The following is a 19,801-nucleotide window of genomic DNA, read 5'->3' on the forward strand; positions in this document are numbered from 1 at the left end:
TGTCTTAAAGTGAAACAAGACCTCTGGGATTAAAACATTGCCTTTGAAAAGGAATCTTGGAAGCTAATTAAGAGTCTTTAGGTGATGTGGTTGGTTTCTGGTCTATGATTTTTGCAAAATCTCCCCATGTCACCAAAAGTTGTCATCAGGCAGGAGTTAAAGCCATCTGAAAACAAAGCCAGCTCACGTTGCCTAAAGACCTAATTATGGAGAAATTTATGAAACCGTCTTCACTTTTCCAGGGGACCCCAGAAGAACAGTGACCCATTGAACATGAGTTTAAGGGAGGAAAAGCCCATGGATCAAGTATACTGTAGATACCATTTTCTAATCTCAACCAGGAAACTGAAGCACTTTGTTCCACCAGGGAGTGAAGCCTAGAGACCAGAGGTGTAGGCTTTGGAACTAACAAGGCATAAATAAGTTTGAATTCAGCAACTGTGTAGCTACTCCACCACTAGGCAGCTCTGGGGCCTCAGGCAAGGTGCTTCATATCTCTGAGTCTCAGCCTTTCCTTCTGCAAAATGAAACTAATAACCATACCTTTTCCTGTGGAACTGGGATGAAAATTAATTCCATGGTTAGCAAGGCGTGAACTATTGTTAATACCTGAGCTAGAAAGCAATTGGCTTCCTTAGTAGAACCAGCATCTGCTCAGAGGAGCCAGGAAGACAGACAAGTGATCATAAGCACGGTTTGCTCATTACTTGTTTAGCATTAGTGCAGAAATCTGTAAAGTGCCCTCTGTTGGTTAGTGTCCTTGATTTACCGGGAAGAGAAAAGAAATTTCTGGGGTGCTGGGATGGCTGCAGTGCTTCAGAGAAAAGTGGAAGGGGTGGATGCAGATGAGGCAGCAAGATGCAGCAAGTGAGGCTGATTTTAAAACAACCCGAGTGTCCTCACTGCCTGTGCCTCACGTCTTCTTCTCTGCTGTGGATTCTTGTCCTTCTCTACTGTGTCCTACAATGTTCACCTCGGTCTCCCCTCATCCTCTATCTCTCAGGCCTTGTCCTTCTGCATGTACTTCCTTCCCTTCCTTATTTTCTGTTCTTTCCCCCCTTTTCTCTTTCTTCCTTCTGCCTCTATCTTAGATCTGGCCGAGCCTTGTACAGTGTGAACTTGGACTCTCTTGAAAGAACTAGCAGAAGTACAGAGGGACAGATTTCACCCTTGCAACATCCAAAGTTATGCTGAGATAGATACATTCTGTGACTGTGACTTCACTTCTGTTTGAGTGAAGCCAGGCCCTTCTAGAATTAACTTTCTAGTCCAGAGTCCCTGAGCATAACTCTGCTCTGCACGCTGCCCCACCCCTGGCCACCGTGGTAGTTCTGACCTCCCTGTTTCACTCTAAGAGCTTACAGGAAGGATACTTGCTGGCTTTGTAATCTCCTCAAACACTTACTAGAATAAATATTCCAAGCCAGCAAGGCTGCTTCTGTTAATTTTTTCCTAAAATATGTCAATGTCCTCAAGCCTAATATGCTTTACTCTCCAGGCTAACCAGATCCTTTCTCTCCATTAAAACTGCGCTTCTGCACATTCACCATCATATATATAAATTAGGATTCGCTTCAGATTCAGTGGTATAAACTTAAAAGTAACAGTAGTTGGGCTGGGGATGTGGCTCAGTGGTAGAGCACTCGCCTAGCATGCATGAGGCACTGGGTTTGATCCTCAGCACCACATAAATATAAAATAAAGATATTGTGTCCACCTATAACTAAAAAAAAAATAAGTAACAGTAGTTCAAATAAGATAGGAGTCATTTTCCTTTTTTGAAGAATGTATATATGGGGGTAGAAGTTGTGAGGGTGTTCCAGAAAGTTCATCGTGTTATCTGGGACCCACGTTTCTGTTTCCCACTGATCTATGAAAGCCACTTGAGTTCCAGCCATTTCATCCCTATTCCAGGAAGATAGAAGGAAGAAAATGAGAATGCACCCTGGGATTGTAAACAGTCTTTGCCATTAATAACTTCTTTTGTTTCTTTTTATCCTTTCTTTTCTTCTGTTCTGTGTAAAACATCATCCCTCCCTCCTTGGAGTTCTCATAGCAAATTGGACACATCATATGCCATTTATTTATTTAATTAATTAACATTAATTATGTCCCTATGATATATTTCCAGCACAGAGCTCAGTGTTTGAAGCAAAAAAAAGAATAACATAAGGTAGTTTTCCCAAGATCAAAAGAGGCTGTACAAACACAGATAATTATGATGCAGGGTAAACAGTGCAATAAGAGGTGAGGTCGTTGACCAGGAGCTCACAGAGGAGGATGCTTCCTTGCCATATGTAGTGGGGAAGGTATATTAGGTAGCAGCACTCTCCACGGAGAATTTTGAGCAGGACATTGAATGGCATGCAAAATTCTGCCAAGTAGAGGGGAGAGAGAGAGGACTTTCAGGACAGAAGAAAATCTGTATGTAATTGTAATGAAAATTAAAAGTATATAACTTCTGGGACCAGCCAGTTCTTGTATCTGATTCAAATACATGGGTCAGTTGGCATGAAATGATGGGCAGTTTGTCAGAGATACATTGCCAAGGAGTTTAAATTTCTCCTAGGACTGTGGGAACCCTTGAGTATAAATTCACTAAGACCCATTCAGCTTGCTCATTAAAGATGCATATTTTGGGTTTTCTCTCCCAGAAATCCTCTCTTCAGAGGGGTTTTATTTTAACAAGCACCTGGATGATTCAGTAAGTCCCAGAATGGCAGTCTGGCAGCCAGGAGTTATGCTGAATTTAAGCAGATACATGAAATGATAGGACTTGGGTTTTAGAGTGATCACTCTGGTAGTGGGGTACAGGGAGGCATTGCAGGTGCCAAGAGTGGATGTGGGAAGACACACTAGGCAGTGACTGATTGTTCAGGCTCAAGGTGGTAAGAGCTCGTGCCAGGTGGTGGCAATAGAAGTGAAGGGTGTTTAGAGAATCATCTTGGAGGTGTGAACTAGGTGACACTGATCGCAGTGGGCTGAAAGGAAGGAAAATTGAAAATGGCTCAGGTTTCTAAGCTTAGATGACCCAGCAGATAATGAGGCCACAAAATAGATTGAGGAAGAGGAAAAAAGAAGTTGGGGAAATAAAGCAAAGAGTTCCACTGAGGGCCAGTTATCTGAAGGATGCCTGGAACATACCTCACATTTTTCTTGTAGAATGTGTACATGTGCGTGCGTGATACACACATCTCTCTTTCTGTATTGCAGAGTCCCCTAGGGTACAGACTGTGGCAATTGGCATAACCCTCACTTTTGTCTGCCCTGTGGCTATCAGAATTGAGAGGGTGAGGAGGCAGCCCGAGATCCTTCTTGCCCCTCCTTACCTTCCTCCCCGAAGGGCAAACTACTCAACATTACAACATTATGAAAGATGATTTTGGCTTCTGAATCTGTGAAGCAAAATATGCTTTTATCTGTTCTGTTAATCTAAAAGAAATCTCAAACCTTTAATAAAAAATGAGATAACATGGTCACTTTGAAAAACATGACTGATGGTGACATCTTAGTCATGCCACTCCTGGGTATGGCTGTCCCACGCTGTGCGGCAGCTCACACACACACCTGCTCAGGTGTGCCCTGCCACACAGCTTGGCATCACTGGCCTAGCCATCATATCTTCTCCTTGGCTTCTTTGATTTGGGGCCATGGTTGGTTGTGGTCTCTTTGTGGAAGCTAATTATTTGGTAAACAAACAAGTCTTTTAATTAACTTTATTGATTTCTCAGAGACTCATCTGTTCCATCAGCTCTTCTCAGCTGCTTCAGAGTTTCTAGGAGAGTCTGGACAGAAGTCCCTGCTGTTCCTGTTAGTAGAAACAACCACTACCTTAGAGAACAGTGACAATTCAGGACCAAGGACAGTGGCAGGGTGGGGACTGGGGGCTGGGGCAAGATTTAAACTCTACACTTGAGAGGCAAATTCGCGTGTCACAGGTTCCGTAAACCTGAAATCAACTTGAAAACGTGAGTGTTAATGTGCATTTTCCTCAAGTTTGCATGAGCCTACCAAAGTGAATATCACAGTAGCTCTCTCAATTTTGTGTGTATAACTCTTGATTTTCTCTATTGTATAGGTCATAGAAAAAAACATCAATCCAGAAACAATGCTGTTACCATATCTGAGGAAGAATCGTATCCTTTTCTTTGCTTCAAATGTATGTGTGTGTGTGTGTGTGTGTGTACAAGCACGTGCATGCTTGTATATGTTTAGCTGCAGTGTTCTCATCAGATGATATTTCAAATGTTTTTAGAACTACACCGAGACATATGCCCTACTATTATGTTCATCTTTGAGGAAGTCCTACATCTTAGTTTTATAATCAGTGCACAATTGTGGCCGTCAAGAGAACCAAGTTTTTTTCTGATCTCTATTTTAGCACTAAGTAGATGGCTTAAACAGTGAAACTAGCAATGGGAATTAAAGCAGTTGATATTAAAAGGGATCAATTAAACATCCTTTATATCCTTTAGGGACATAAGATTACACTCTGTAATGATTAATCATCATTTCCATTACAAAAGAAAGCACAGGAATCTCATGAAATGTAAGTAAAATAAAAATGGAGAAATTCAACCTGAAATCTCAGACACGTGAGCATGTTCCTAAAGTCATCCAAGATCTTCAAACATAAAAACAATGAATGCTGACTTCCTAGTCAACCATAGTTCCTATGTGTAATATTTGAAGTCTGTCTCACTGTGAGTGACAGAAAACCCAAATAGTAGTAGACAGGATGGAAGATAGAAGTGTATTTGTTTCTCATTGTGTTTATTCATGATCTCCAGGAAGCTGACACCAAAAATAAAGCTAAATATGTGAGGGTTAAATGCCTGTGTGACAGGAGGTAAGGAGTGACTCAGAGAAGGCTTGGGGAGCCTTTGTAAAGTGCAGTTTTTCCTTCCCAAGGAAGGAAGTCCTTCCCCCCACCCCTTGAGGGAAGTTTGAGTGGAAGGGCTCTGGGCTTCTGGTCAGTACAAGGCATGTACATCAAAGCATTGGGGATGGTTGACATGGACTCCATGTCTTTCCACAACACAGAGTCACTTGTGGAGATCAGCCCCTGGGAGGTTTGAATCTAATGAAAGTGGTGGTGATCAATTCCTAAGTACAGCAGCCGGATGGCTTAGTCAGTTACCATCCCTGTTGAAGAAAGTCTGTTCCCATGACTGTCATGCTCACCTTGAGGAAATGAAAGATAGGTTGATCAGAATTAAGAAGCAGTGCCAAAAAGTTATCAGAGAACCTAGTAATAAGGGAATGCTTATGTCTGCTCTACCCTCCTCAGCATGAAGCTTTTACCTCATAGAGGTGACTAATTGAGATCCAGTTGTTACAACTGAATTCCAGCAGAGAGAAAGGAGTAATGGACAGAGGGGGGCACCCCTTTTATGAGTACACTTCTCTTGTGGATGTCATACATAATACTTATATTTACTTCCCATTGACTAGCATTGTTAATGACCCCATGTAGTGACAGAGGAGGCTGGAAAAATGTATGCTTTAATTCTGGACAGCCATACATGTGTCTAAAGTTTGAGGTTTCAACTATTAAATAATAATGAGGGAACAGATACGGGGTAACAAATAGCAGTTTCTGCCCCTGAAAGGCAGATAAACATGGCTAATATGACACAAATCATCCATAAGTTATTCATAATTTAACATTTACTTTGTATGTCATTGCAGACTCAAATAAAGATGAGAACAAATATGAAGTGTCCTTATACCTTAATATGCTCAAAGCTGTACATGTATAGACTCTTTCCATTTTTAGTTTGGGCCTATTTTTGGCAACATGAGGTCCAGTTTATTTCAAAGGCGTGCTATAAAGACACACAAGGAAATCAAGAATTTACGAGACTAAAACAATAGCTAAGTACATCACTTGACAAATGTGTTGAACTTAGAAATATGTTAAGAGTCTGTGAAGGTGCTGTTTGACAAGGTCAGGGCTATTCTAGAAAAAGAATTATGGAAAACACATTGTTCTTAACCATGCTTCTTGCAGTCCGACTCACAGGGACTAAATATGGCTGTGGCGGGGGAGGATGCGGTGCCTGCACAGTGATGATCTCACAGTATGACCCCATCACCAAGAGGATAAGGTGCCTTGAAGCAAAGTGCAGATACGGTTCAATTTTTACAATTTTGTTTAATGTCTTCATTTGGTAAATATGTATCAAGCACCTACTATGTACGTAGCACAATTATTTTCAGGCTAGACTCACTCTGCTGTCTGGGGAGGAAAGGCCAGGTCGAAATGGTAGTGTTAATTCATCTCCTTGCTCCCCTACAGTGCATTCTCTCTTCATCAGCTGAGAGATCTATCTCAAAGTATGAATCAGATCCTATCCTGCTTCTGCTTAAAGCACACCAACAGCTTCCCATTATGTTTAACATCTCTGTGTTTGGTGTGTGTCCTTCAAGGTCACCAAGCTTCTTGGCTCTATAGGTTGATGTCTTCCATCAGCTTTAGAAACTTCTCAAGGCATTATCTCTTCAAATTTTTACCTTTGCTATTTTTCTTCCCCGTCTTCTGCAACCCCCATTATACATGTTAAGACATTTTATGTTATTCCACAGAGCTTGGATGTGGGCTAAGGGTCTAGCACTGGTTTGATTTCAGATATGCCTGTGCACCATAGCCAAGCCATCTGCTTTCTGAACTCTGGGAGATTTCACCCTGCTTTTCAGCCTGGTTGCCAGCTTTTTAGGCCACTGGGAGTTCTCTTTGCTCTCCTGTCTTCCTTTCCATGCTCTGGGGGGTCTCTTGCATCCATGTTGTCTTGTTTTTAGCCTCTAAAGTATAGCAACAATCCTACACTCCATGAAGGTGGAGTGCCTAAAGTTTTTTCTTCCTCCCCAGTCTTCTTTCTTTGCCTGGAGAGTTTCTTTCAGCTCTCCTTCCCCACCTCCATTTTTTGGTCTCTACCTCCAGCAGGGGATAATGCAGTCTAGCTTTGTATTTTAATCTGTTAATATCCACCTACAAGTGACCATTGATAGCTTATTAAAAATCAGTCTGGTTTGAACTTTAGATAGGGAAAAGGAGAAGGAGGGGAAGAGAAGGGGGCATATGGGTAGGAAAGATGGTGGCATGAGACGGACATCATTAACCTAAGCACATATATGAAAACATGAATGGTGTGACTCTACTTTGTGTACAACCAGAGACATGAAAAATTGTACTCTATTTGGATAATATGAATTGAATTGCAATCTGCTGTCATATATAACTAATTAGAATTTTAGGAAAAGATCCTGTTGAAGATCTTTTGTGTGTGAAAAAAAAAAAAAGTCAGTCTGGTTTCTCCTCCTTCCTGTCTAAGGCAGATTCCACCTCCTCCTTCTTCTTCCATTTCAGGAAGAGAACAACTGTACCTTAGGGATGAGAGCAGCTGTGTCTGTCTTACAAGATTTTGTCCCATAAGAGATTTTATTTAGGTTTCTTTTGTACTCAGTATGGGGTGAGGTTTTTTTTTAATATCTTTTTGTAGCTTGTTTTGGCTTTAGAACAAGAATGATGGTTTCTTACAACTTTTTACATCTGAACAGCAAACTCAGCTGCCTTAAAGCCAACACTCAAACATCTCTCTTTCACTATGTGCCCCCTTCACCTTCATAACTTTCTCTATTCCCTTAGCCTGCACTACTTTATTCACAGCACTTCTCATCATCTCAGTTGCACAAAGTGTATTGTGTATTGTCTATGTACATGTTCTTCCTCTTCCTTCAACCAGAGTATACATTCTGCAGCTATAGGGATTTTCTCTATTTTGTGAATGAATCTTAGCACCCAGAACTCTGCCTGGCACATAATAAGCATTCAATGAATATTTATATTTACTTATCAATAAATAATTTCCTTCCAGTCTTTCTTTTGTGTTTATCATGTGGAAGCATACTGTACATAATGTTTAAATACCTATATATTTTGCCTACTTTTTCATGAATATGTTTTAGTAAATAAAATGTTGATGGCTATGTATCATTTTGGTGGACTAAAACTCATCCCCAAATAGGAATAACTTAGACTGTATTAATATTCATTAATATCAGCTATGCATCAATGAAACTTCTTATATTTGTGTCAATGATTATTTCTTTATGAAACATCTATAGAGATGGGATTGCAGAGTAAAAGAGTTATGCATATTTTAAAGCTTTTTAAAATGTCTTTCAATGAAATGTCTTCCAGAAGAACTTTGGGAGATCTTCATTTACATTCTTGTAAATAGTATATAAATCCCATTTTTCCAAATCTTTGCTAATAATAGATACTATAATTTTTAAAAACATCATTTTCTTTGATAATATAGTATTTCTCATTGCTTAATTTGAGTCCCTTGTGATCATTTTTGAGGTTCACTTCAAGTGTTTGAGGAACACTGTAAGTGTTCATGGCCACCTGTAGTTCTGTTTGGTGAATAAGAACATTGTAGGAGTCATTTTGAATTGGACATTTTCTAGCAGTGTTTTTTTTTTTTTCGCTTTTGTGGGATTAAGTGTTCTGTATCCCACACTCGATCTGTCTGAAGAATGACCTCAAAGTGCACTTTATTGACCAACAACCTTAGCCCAGCATCTGCCTGGAAGGTGGAACAAGGCCTTGGGTGGATAGGTAGTTACATGTAACTAGAGAATGTCAGCCCCTCATTCAAGAAGAAAAACAACTAAGGTTAGCTGAAGCTATTCTGGAATTAGAGTTAGGAGGCAGAATTTTAACCGTGCTATTCACATTCCCATGTAATCTTGAGTAAATCACTCAGAAACTCAGATTATACTTCTGTAAAATGAGTGTGAGCTAAGGACCAATTGCAGATTCTAAGCCTGGGGAGGTCATACAAAACCTGCCCTGTAGAAGATGAGGACTTGGTACCGTGAGGACCCAGTCCTCTTTCCGACTAGACATGACGCTATTTATACTCTATTCTTTTTTGCATCCTGAAGACACTACCCTGCCAATGCCTGCCTGACCCCCATCTGTTCTTTGTACGGTGCCGCCATCACCACAGTTGAAGGCATAGGAAGCACCAAGACCAGAATTCATCCTGTTCAGGTGTGGATGTGCCTCTTTCTCACAGGGTATCTATGCTTGGAAAACCACGAATGACATTGTGAGTCCCGAGATTGAGAGTAGAGCCATCTGGGCCCTGCTGCTTGGTCACTGCTAACAGGTTAAACCCAGCTGGAGCTGAGAGTAAAACCTGGCATGCTGTGATATGACTTTGTGACTGTCTTGGAAAGGCGCTTTTGGAAGATTGGAGGACTTTTCCCTTTTTTTGACGGGGAGTGAACTCAGGAGCACTCAATTGCTGAGTCAAGTTCCAGCCCTATTTTGTATTTTATTTAGAGACAGGGTCTCACTGAGTTGCTAAGTACCTTGCTTTTGCTGAGGCTAGCTTTCAACTCATGATTCTACTGCCTCAGCTTCCCAAGCCACTGGGATTACAGGCATGTGCCTGACTTTTCCCTAAGAAAATACTGACATGACCTCTCATGTTTTCTCCATGTTTTAATTAAATGGGACCTGACCATCTTATGTTCCAAACTGATAAAGGTAGAAGAGTCAGTGCATTGAGGGATATAATTTTATTTTTTTTTCTTGTTTTGTTTGTTTGTACAGTGGAAAATTACATGGAAGTATCAGCTACCAAAAGATTTGTTAAACATAGGGCTTGTTCAGAAGACAGCTGAGAGGCCCCGTCAATGAATTTTGTGACTTCTCTTAAAACAATCTCCTTAGAGCTTGTCCCCCCAGTGAAAGATACCTTCAGAACCCCCCAAAGGGCCACTTGTTTTGATCTAAGTTAAGAAAGGTCATTTATGAGAAGTGGATAAAAGTTGGAAAACATGGGAGCAGCCTAGAAAATAGCCTAGCTTCAGATTCTCAAGACATGAAGGAATTTCGTTTATTTCTCTGAAACCTCACTAGCTAGCTGGAGAGGATTCTCCTGGGTGTCCCTGTGAGACTTGGCTGTATACAAGCATGGGAACTCTTTCATCCTCAACTGCTGCTGAGCTCCCATCTTCACAATGTTGCCAGAAGTCAGTTTGCAAACTGGACCTGTCCTTTGGAAGTTGGACTCCAAAGAGGGGCAAAAAGTACCAGAACAGTTAAGGCAGTTTCCTCATCTGGATTAATGGTGGCCTTTGTAAACTGTGTGTAACCGCATCAGTACAGTAGTTGGCAGATAAAATTGTTCTCAAGAAATACTCAGAGGCTGGGTGTGGTGGCACATGCCTGCAATCCCAGTGGCTCGAGAGGCTGAGTCAGGAGAATCGCAAGTTCAAAGCCAGCCTCAGCAAAAGCAAGGTGCTAAGCAACTCAGTGAGACCCTGTCTCTACATAAAATGCAAAATAGGATTAGGGATGTGGCTCAGTGGTTGAGTGCTCCTGAGTTCAATTCCTGATATCCACCCCCAGCCCCCCCTCCAAAAAAAAAAAAAAAAGAATAAAAGAAAGAAATACTCAGAAAAAATTTCTTCGTTAATTTCTCAATTTGAGTGTAATTTGACTCATTTCTCTGAAGGATTTCCTTGATATAATTGACCCTCAACTGCAACTGTACCTTGAAACCACCTAGGAATCTTTAAAAGATATTATTCCTGTACCTCACTTGCACAGTCTCTAAGTTAATTGGTCTGGGGTACAGCTGGGTCCTTGGAAGTGTTGAGCCCTCCTGATGATTCCAAAGGCTGAGAACCTTGCTGTAAGTGAAGCTTAAAAGCTAATGAGAGGGCTGGAGTTGTGGCTCAGTGGTAAAGCGCTTGCCTTTCATGCGCAAGGCCCTGGGTTCAATCCTCAGCACCACATAAAAATGAATAAATAAGTAAAGATATTGTGTTCATCTACAACTAAAAAATATATTTTAAAAAAAGCTGATGAGAAGCAAGGATCTTGACAACCCAGGCCAAAGATGCTAGGCCCTCTGGGGTAAGAAGGGCTTTCAGGGGCCTCTTCTCCAAATTTAATATGCCCAGAAGTATCTGGAGATCTTCTAAAATGGAGGGTCTGGTTTAGTAGGTCTGGAATGGAGCTCAAGATCTGCATTTGTAAATGTTATGTCCTTCCAGGAGAGGATTGCCAAGTGCCACGGCACCCAGTGTGGATTCTGCACCCCTGGGATGGTGATGTCCATCTACACGCTGCTCAGGAACCATCCAGAGCCCACTCTAGATCAGTTAACGGAAGCCCTTGGTGGTAGGTTGTGTGTGTGTGTGCGTGTTATTGTAATGATGATGACAACAGCTGATTTTGGACACCCTACCATGTGCCACACAAATGCTGTTTTAAGATTATCTTACAATAACTTTATAAGACAGGTACTGTTAGTATCCCCATTTCATAGATGGAGAAGTTGAAGTTTGGAGACAGTCATTTAATGTATGCCACCTAGGTGTGGAAGAGTAGGTTTGTTGAAATCAAGCTTCAATTAGGTCGCACATCGCATTTGGCCAATGTATTTTTCAGTCTTCTGTCTTTAAGATTTTCTTCTTTTTATCAGTTGTTTGCCTATTTTTATAATAATTAAAAAGCCAGGTTATTCATTTACCACTGGAAAGAAACCAATTACCTCTACAAGTTGCTTTCTTACTGCTCAGGGTAGGTGATCTCAGCAACATCTCACAAATCAGAAGGCCATTGATGAACATTGAAAAGATCTTCTGATGATTCTTATTTCAAAGAACTGTCTGAGGCCACTCTGGAAAGATTTTATCAAGTTCAAGATCTCAGTGTATATGTGTGCGTGCAGGGGGTGATCTTCATTAACAAGATTCTACAAAAATTAAAAAAAAAATAACAGCTAGGCTCTGGCACATGCCTGTAATTCCAGTGACTCAGGAGGCTGAGGTTGGGGGTTACAAGTTTGAGGGTAGCCTCAGCAACTTAGCAAGGCCCTAAGCAACTTAGTAAGACCTGTCTCAAAATAAAAAATAAAAAAGGCTGAGGATATGGCTCAGGGGTTAAGTGCCCTTAGGTTTGATCCCCAGTACCAAAAAACAAAAAATGAAAGCAAAAACAAAAACACAGCCTCTCAAATCCTATGTCTGTTGATACTCTCCATGGCTCAATTTGTCTTTGTTTTTGACCTCCTGAAGACCTTGTTTCTCTGCTCACAGAGCATGAGACTGAAGCTCATGGCTACACTTCCTCTGCAGAATGTTCCAGGGAAAACTAGGGCAAACAGAAGCAGAAGAGACATAGTATATGAACTTTATTCTGCCTAATTTCCTTTAGGTCTCATCCTGCCTTTGATTTCATGGCTGTTTTTAAATGTAAACTTGATAAGGGTTCTCAAATTTTAGGGTAAAGACATATATGGGAAATTTATAAATAATGAAAAATTTTGGAACCCACTACCATAGAATTTGGCTCTAAGGTCTTGATTTTTTTAAATTAGATGTCAGATGGGGGTGGCGGAAGACTACGAGACTACTGTGAGAGAAACACTGACCTGGTAGTGATTTATTATAAATGAATTATGGGCCCAATTGCTTCCAAAGTTTAATAACTACCTTTGCTTCTATATAATATTATCCATCTTTCTATCAACTGAAACTTAACACATACTCTTTATCTCTCTCTCCTCCTCTCTTGCAATAAATTGATAATTGCCATAGTAAGTATTAATAATAAGGAATTTTATTCTTTTAAAAATGGAGAATAAAAGCCGGGTGTGGTGGTGCATGCCTATAATCCCAGTGGCTCTGGAGGCTGAGATAGGGGTTTACAAGTTCAAAGCCAGCCTCAGCAAAAGCGAGGCTCTAAGCAATTCAGTGAGACCCTGTATCTAAATAAAATACAAAATAGGGCTGGGGATGTGGCTCAGTAGTTGCATACCCCTGAGTTCAATCCCCAGTTATCACCACCAACAAAAGAATAAAACTTGCTATTTGCAAAAACATGGACGAACCTAGAAAACATTATGCTAACTGAATGGAATAAGCCAGACACAGAAGAGCAAATATTGCATGATCCCTCTTATATGAAGAACCTAAAATAGTCAAATTCAGCAAAGCAGAAAATAGAATGGTGACTAGCAGGACCCGGGGAAAGGGAAAATGAGTGATTGTCAAAGTTTGTTATGCAAGATGAATAAGTCTTAGAGAGATAATGTACAGCATGGTGCCCATAGTTATCACTACTGTATTATATACCTAAACATTTGCTAAGAGGGCAGGTCTTTTGTTAAGTATCCTTGTTATTGAATGACTGAGTGCATGAATGAAAAATGAACAAATAAGCAGCAGGAGGAAACTTAGGTAGCTGAGCTGTTAAAATCTACCTCAAGATTCTTAATTAAATATTCCAAGTTGCTGATGTAATAATTTGTGCAGATTAGGTGGACTGAAATGTCCAACAGAACTTTCTTCTGGGATGAGGTCCTTCTTTTTATTGTGTGTTTGGCAGCTTGTGCTTTTGTCTAGGTTACTCAATTAACAGAGCTGGGATTTCCTCTTTCAGGTAACCTGTGCCGCTGCACTGGATACAGGCCCATAATTGACACATGCAAGACTTTCTGTAAAGTAAGTAGAAAAGAACTTGTGAATGAGTATATTTTTCCCCAATGAAGCAAAGTTGTAGGGTCCATCAGGTGTGATTAGAGGAATAGCCATTATAATACAGGGCTACTTCCTATCTCGAGGTCTATAATTGCTATTTGCTATTTAGCCTTGGGCAGGAGGGTTACCCTCATTCATTGAGCTTGCCTTAGTAGTTACATCGTGAGCACCTAAGCATTTTGACATTGGTGGCAGTTATTGCTTGCAAGAGGCCATTCCTGATCTGTTTGGGTCAGGTACCTTCCCAGGCTCCTATAGCTCCTTTGCACCTGGGATGTATATATGCTTGCCCTGCATAGCTTTGGTGATAGTGTGGCGCCATTGCCCATATGCTGTACCATCTCTTCACTAGACTGTGTGCTACTTGCAGCAGAGGCTGTATATCTCCATGGCTGGTCACCATGTACTAATTGAGTGGTTAATCAATATTTATTAAATGAGTAAGTGAACAAACAACTTTGGAATGGAAGACAAGCCTTTTGGAAGTTAACCTGTGAAAGAATGATATCATAGATAAGAACAGAGTGTTTATATGCTAATAGTTGTGCATATTTATTGTTAAATGTTTGAAATATTTAATATTTAATATTATTAATTTTAATCATTAATCATTAATAATAGTTATCGCTGTGTCCAGGCTTTGTTATAAGAGCTTCACATAGTTTAACTTGTTTAATGTACACTGCTATTCCAAATTCCTTATAAGCTCAGGTTTTTCATTAGAGTTAGTTTGGATGTGTTTAAGTACAAACAATTCTCCTTTATGACACCTAATCATAATGACTCTATATTATGAGGTTTATCTGGTAGTTACCCACTTTATTTAATATTTAATAGAATCAGCATTAAATTCCTACTGATTTTTTTTTCATTCATTAGACTTTTAGCTGTTGTCAAAGTAAAGAAAATGGGACTTGCTGTTTGGATCAAGGAATAAATGGATTACCAGAACTTGAGGAAGGAAATAAAGTGAGTGAAATGTAAAGTTGTTTTAAAGTTTTCTCAGGACATATGCAATGACTGACTTGCTCTTAGGAAGAATAACTTCCTCTCCAAGCTGTGTTAACATGTTCCTTCTCATTCTCACTTCATTTCTATTTTTAAAAAATCAGCCCAGGAAGGGGCAGGCAGATAGAAGACCGGAAACAGGTACAAGGTAAGTTAGATAGGAGGAATATGATCTAATTGTTCAATAGTCGGTGAGATAATTATGGTTGACAGCAATTAATTGAATATTTCAAAATAGCCAGTAGGGATTGTTCTCAACACAAATAAGTGATAAATATCTGAGGTGATAGGTATGTCAGTTATCCTGCAGTTTCAAACTATATGCCATTCTGAGTAGTGTGATGAAATCTCATACTGTCCTCCTTTATTTTACCCAGAATATGAATCTTCCCTTTGTCCAATGTATTCCACTTTATATATGCTACCCACCTATTTGTCATTTATTTAGTAGTCATCTTAGTTATCAAGTCATCTGTCAAAGTACTGCACTGCTTGTGTTCAAGTAACCTTTCTTTTATTTAATAAGGGCTCCAAAGCACAAGATTAGTGATGCTGGTAATTTAGATACACCAAATGGTAACTGTAAAGTACTTCCTTTAAGTGAAAAGGTGAAAGCTCTCAACAAAATAAGGAAAGAAATTTGTATGCTGCGATTGCTAAGATTGATAGTAAGAATGAATAGAGTAAGACAGCATATATAAGGTTCAATATGATCCACAGTTTCCAGAAGCCATTGGGGGTCTTGGGACATATCCCCCTAGAAAAGTGGGAACTACTATAACCTCCGTACTTTTTCTCTTTAAGACAAATTCAAAACTCTTCTCAGAAGAGGAGTTTCTGCCATTGGATCCAACCCAGGAGCTGATATTTCCTCCAGAGCTAATGGTAAGATAGGCAATGTTGTGTCTAGAGGGTTGATTTATGGAGGAATTCTGGATTCTTTCAGAAGCTCACTAGCAAATAGGTAACACCTTTTTGTCATCCTTATCTCAAGGTCTAAAAAGTGTGGACCAAGGAAGAGGTGGGGGAATGAGGGTGGAGTCACCAGGAGGGGTCATTTGACTGAAAGAAGGAACTGGTGGTGTCTGTAAAAAGCCGTGCAGTCACAATGCCTGTAAATGTAGACACGTTTTCTGCTTCCAGTTTTGCTGTAGTTCATTCTTCCATAGGATGATTTGACAAAATTCAGCATGTTTAAACATTAAAATGAATTTCTTTGAGATATAAGAGCACCAAAGGGATTTACATGGAGAGCCTCTAGAAGGAGAAAAATACTGTCAAATTTTTATCTCGAACTCTGATTCCTTGTGAAGCTCTACTTTTTAGGTCATTTATTTTGTTTTCCAGAAAATCTGTATTTCTTTTCTTTGTTCCTACAACGATAAAGCAAAAATGGATGGAAATGTTGTCATATGTATCTTGAATCCCCATTGCTTTTTCAATAGATAATGGCTGAGAAACAACCCCCCAAAACCAGGGTTTTTCATGGTGATAGAATTATATGGATTTCCCCGGTGACCCTGAAGGAACTTCTGGAAGCTAAATTCAAGTATCCCCAGGCCCCTATTGTCATGGGGAACACCTCTGTGGGTATGTAGACACCCAGGGACTTCTTATGGGGAAATCAAGGAAAAGGACTTAGAGGGAAAACAGCCTCATATATGTGTGTTCTCAGATAAAATAATCTGGAATAGCATTTTTAATCCTTTGGACTCAACTTCCTCATCATTGCTCAAGAGATTTTTTTTTAATATTTTTTAGGTGTCAATGGATCTTTATTTATTTAGATGCGGTGCTGAGAATTGAACCCAGTGCCTCACACATGCTAGCCAAGCGCTCTACCACTGAGCCACACCCCCAGCCCCTCAAGAGACTTTTTATCACGGAAGAAGTAAATCCCTTGTGTCCTTCAGTGCCCAGAGTTGCGCCTCACAAGCTAGCTCTGTAGCAAGCCAGCATCAGAGGGGCTGAGGATGGCTGTCTTGCCATTCATTGGGAATTAATCTGAGCCTCATCTTGAAGCTTCTCTCTCTGTTCCTTCTCTGGGTGGTGTCTCAATGAAGATAATATGTTTTACTGATGCTGCAGTTTCAGGGGCTTCTGTGGTAGCAAATGTAGGTTCAGTTTGCCCCATTCATTAAGAACATGCCCTCACCCCCACCCCAGAGTCTTTCCAACGAGAATTCTGAGCATGCCATAAGGCCCAAGTTTTAGGGTTGATAATTCCAAAGAGTCCTCCAATTTTAATGAAAATGTATCCAGCCATTTTCTCTGGGTCTGGGTTGACAATAACTAGACCAGTAGATATATAACTTTAATATGTTTAAAGTCATCATTTTGATTGTAATTTCAAAATTAAAAGGACAGTTAGCCCCCATTTATTCTAATCTTCTTGGTTTTCCCCCTAATTCTTTAGGGCCTGAAATGAAATTTAAAGGTGTCTTCCACCCAGTTATAATTTCTCCTGATAGAATTAAAGAACTAAATATTGTGAATCATTCATGCAATGGTAAGTTCTTAAGGCCTTTGCTCTCTTAGTTAAGACACATTAATCAACTTAGTTGTTATTGCAAACAAGCAGACAGAATTTTTCCTAATTATAATATGCACAGAAATTCTCTTCTAAGAATGATAACATTCGGAGAGGGGCTTTAGGAAGAATTCTCTAAAGTTATACCAGATATTAATTGTCTAAATAGTCAGATGTTTTTACTGAAGAACTGTCCTTGTCTGCAACACCAGAGAGGGTAAGAATTACTCAATGAAGGTCCTGGGCTAAGTACTGAACAGAAGAGAAAGGTGAAAAGGATACAACCTCTGCTCTCCAGAAGCATGCAAAGCAAGTTTATGTATTAAGCAGCTTATTCACTGGCCTCTCCATTCCTGAAAGGAAGTTGATTTAATGGCAATGATGAGAAGCAACATGAGTGTGGGTTTGAAATATAGTCTCTGGAATCTAATTGTTTACTATGGCAATTAATATGTCATAAATTTGTTCAGATTTGTGGAGATTAAGCATGATAGAGTGAGTAGTGCTTGATATAGTGGGTGTTCAAAGAATTTAGCCTTCATCATCTCCACAGTCAATTCCATCACCCACTACCACCTCCATCATCCCACCACCTCTGCAACTACCATGACCTTCCCACCCATCACCATCTCTACCTCTACCACTGTCATCACCATCATCACCACCACCACCTCCATTGCCATCATTGCCTCTATCATCATCACCCCCACCCATCATCACCACTACCTCTACTGCCATCATCACCATCATCGCCCCACCACTCCCACCATCACCACCTCTATCACCACCCTCACAACCACCACCACCTATAAGTAGGACAGCATGTATCTACTATAAAGATTCCTTGTCTGTAGCTTTGGTCCAGTGGACATTTTCAGGTAAGAAGTGATCACATGGCATTATTTATGCATGACCTTATTTTAGGACTGACCCTGGGTGCTGGCCTCAGCCTGGCTCAGGTGAAGGACATCCTGGCTGATATGGTCCAGAAGCTCCCAGAAGAGAACACTAAGACGTACCATGCTCTCTTGAAGCATCTGAGAACCCTGGCTGGGTCCCAGATCAGGAACATGGCTGTATGTATTTGATGGCAATAAACTCCACCGTTCCCTCAGGAAACATTTTTGTTCTTTAAGAACAAACAAAAATTAAAAAAAAGAACAAACAAAAAGAATAATTCTTCAAAGTTTGTTTAATCCTTATTTTAGTGCTCATGTTTTTATAATTATAAAACTAAAGTAAAAATAACTTATTATTTTTAAAAGTCTTTAGGGGGCCACATTGTGAGCAGGCATCTGGATTCAGATCTGAATCCCCTTCTGGCTGTGGGTAACTGTACCCTTAACCTGCTGTCCGAAGGTGAGTGACAGCTCCTAGTTGGAGATTGTTAAATCTGCTCCTCTCACCCCTCTTTCTCTCTGGGGAGGCAGAAAGTCCAATTCTGGAAATGACTCTTTCTTATAATGTTAATGCTTCTGTCTGTCTTTCTGGAGGCTGGAAAGATGGTCAGTCTTGTCTTAATCTCACACTCCCAACCTCATCTGCTTCTTTTTGAGATCCTGTGCTGGATATTTTCACATACTGACCACCATATAGTGAACATGCTTGTGTTGGTTAATGTCCTAGTATGATTTGATTATTGGAAATAACTATAAGCCATTGAGAACTCCTGGACCCTATTATTGGAGAGATTCCCCAAGGGGTACGGAAGTGTGTTGCATCCACATCATGTTTTGGGCTACTACTTAATTCGTTCTTGATAGATGCCTACAGGTCTTTTCTAGCTAACCAATGGCTGGGCCTCATTCTGTATTTATTTATTTGATTTTTAAAACTAAGTCCAGGAGTGTTATTTCTCTTTTTTATTTGTTCTTTTTAGTTACGCATGACAGTAGAGTCTATTTTGACATATTTATACAAACATGGTGTATACCTTATTCTAATTAGGATCACAGTCTTGTGGATATACATGATATTGTGCTTCACTTGTGAAGTTTATTTCTCTTATTCCAGTTTTAGAAACAATTATTAAAAAGTTCTAATTGATCCTTTATAAATCTAGAGGTATTTTCTCTTAAAATTATGAACTTTCTATTACCTGCACTGTGAAATACTTACTCCTCATATCCTCTAACCTATTAAATTATCTTAAGAAGGTTTGAATTCAGAATTTTCAATTTAGGTAGTATCACTTTAAAAAGTCATTCCATGAGAAGCAGGTTTTGTCATGGATCTACATCCATCAAAAGTTCCTTAGATTTTATCCCCAGGTCATGTTTTAATGTGGCTTTAAACTGTTCCATCTTCCAATATTTTGATTAAAGAACAGAATTTTTATAAGTGCTGGGAAAAGGTACAAACAACTAAGGCAACACCTCACTGGTATATAAACTAATTAAAGGGAATCTTAAAATCCACCACTAAACCTAGTAGGGTTGCTGGTTATAAACTGTAACTGTTTGTTGAATGACTTGATCAAAATATCAAAAGGAATATTAATATCTACTTCCTATTGGTGAAGCTCAAGCTGAATCATGTCATTCAGGAAGAGGACTGCTAAGGTCCTGTCCTACTCTAAATTCTGAGCTGCTCTTTACCATATATTTCTACCTGTAAGCAAGCAGAGAAGGCAAAAATGGTGGGGAATAGGCTGGAAGGAGGGCTGCAAGATGCCCACAGAGGGTAAGAGAT

At 39.9% G+C, this 19,801-nt stretch overlaps 1 protein-coding gene across 1 annotated transcript in view; it reads left to right on the forward strand.

Moving 5' to 3' along the window:
* Aox1 (aldehyde oxidase 1) overlaps positions 1 to 19,801 on the forward strand; it is a 69,183-nt gene that overhangs the window by 2,809 nt on the left and 46,573 nt on the right. The window contains exons 2-12 of the mRNA XM_046447321.2: positions 4,079 to 4,136; positions 6,014 to 6,110; positions 8,956 to 9,064; positions 11,083 to 11,209; positions 13,475 to 13,536; positions 14,452 to 14,541; positions 15,385 to 15,465; positions 16,026 to 16,170; positions 16,997 to 17,089; positions 18,035 to 18,186; positions 18,376 to 18,469. Of these exons, the coding sequence (XP_046303277.1) occupies positions 4,079 to 4,136; positions 6,014 to 6,110; positions 8,956 to 9,064; positions 11,083 to 11,209; positions 13,475 to 13,536; positions 14,452 to 14,541; positions 15,385 to 15,465; positions 16,026 to 16,170; positions 16,997 to 17,089; positions 18,035 to 18,186; positions 18,376 to 18,469 (1,108 nt within the window). The remainder of the gene's footprint in view (positions 1 to 4,078; positions 4,137 to 6,013; positions 6,111 to 8,955; positions 9,065 to 11,082; positions 11,210 to 13,474; positions 13,537 to 14,451; positions 14,542 to 15,384; positions 15,466 to 16,025; positions 16,171 to 16,996; positions 17,090 to 18,034; positions 18,187 to 18,375; positions 18,470 to 19,801) is intronic.

This window comes from Marmota monax, unplaced genomic scaffold, assembly GCF_021218885.2.
Source record: "Marmota monax isolate L192 unplaced genomic scaffold, Marmota_monax_Labrador192_F-V1.1 WCK01_AAM20220418_F8-fsc00007, whole genome shotgun sequence".
Taxonomy (NCBI): domain Eukaryota; kingdom Metazoa; phylum Chordata; class Mammalia; order Rodentia; family Sciuridae; genus Marmota; species Marmota monax.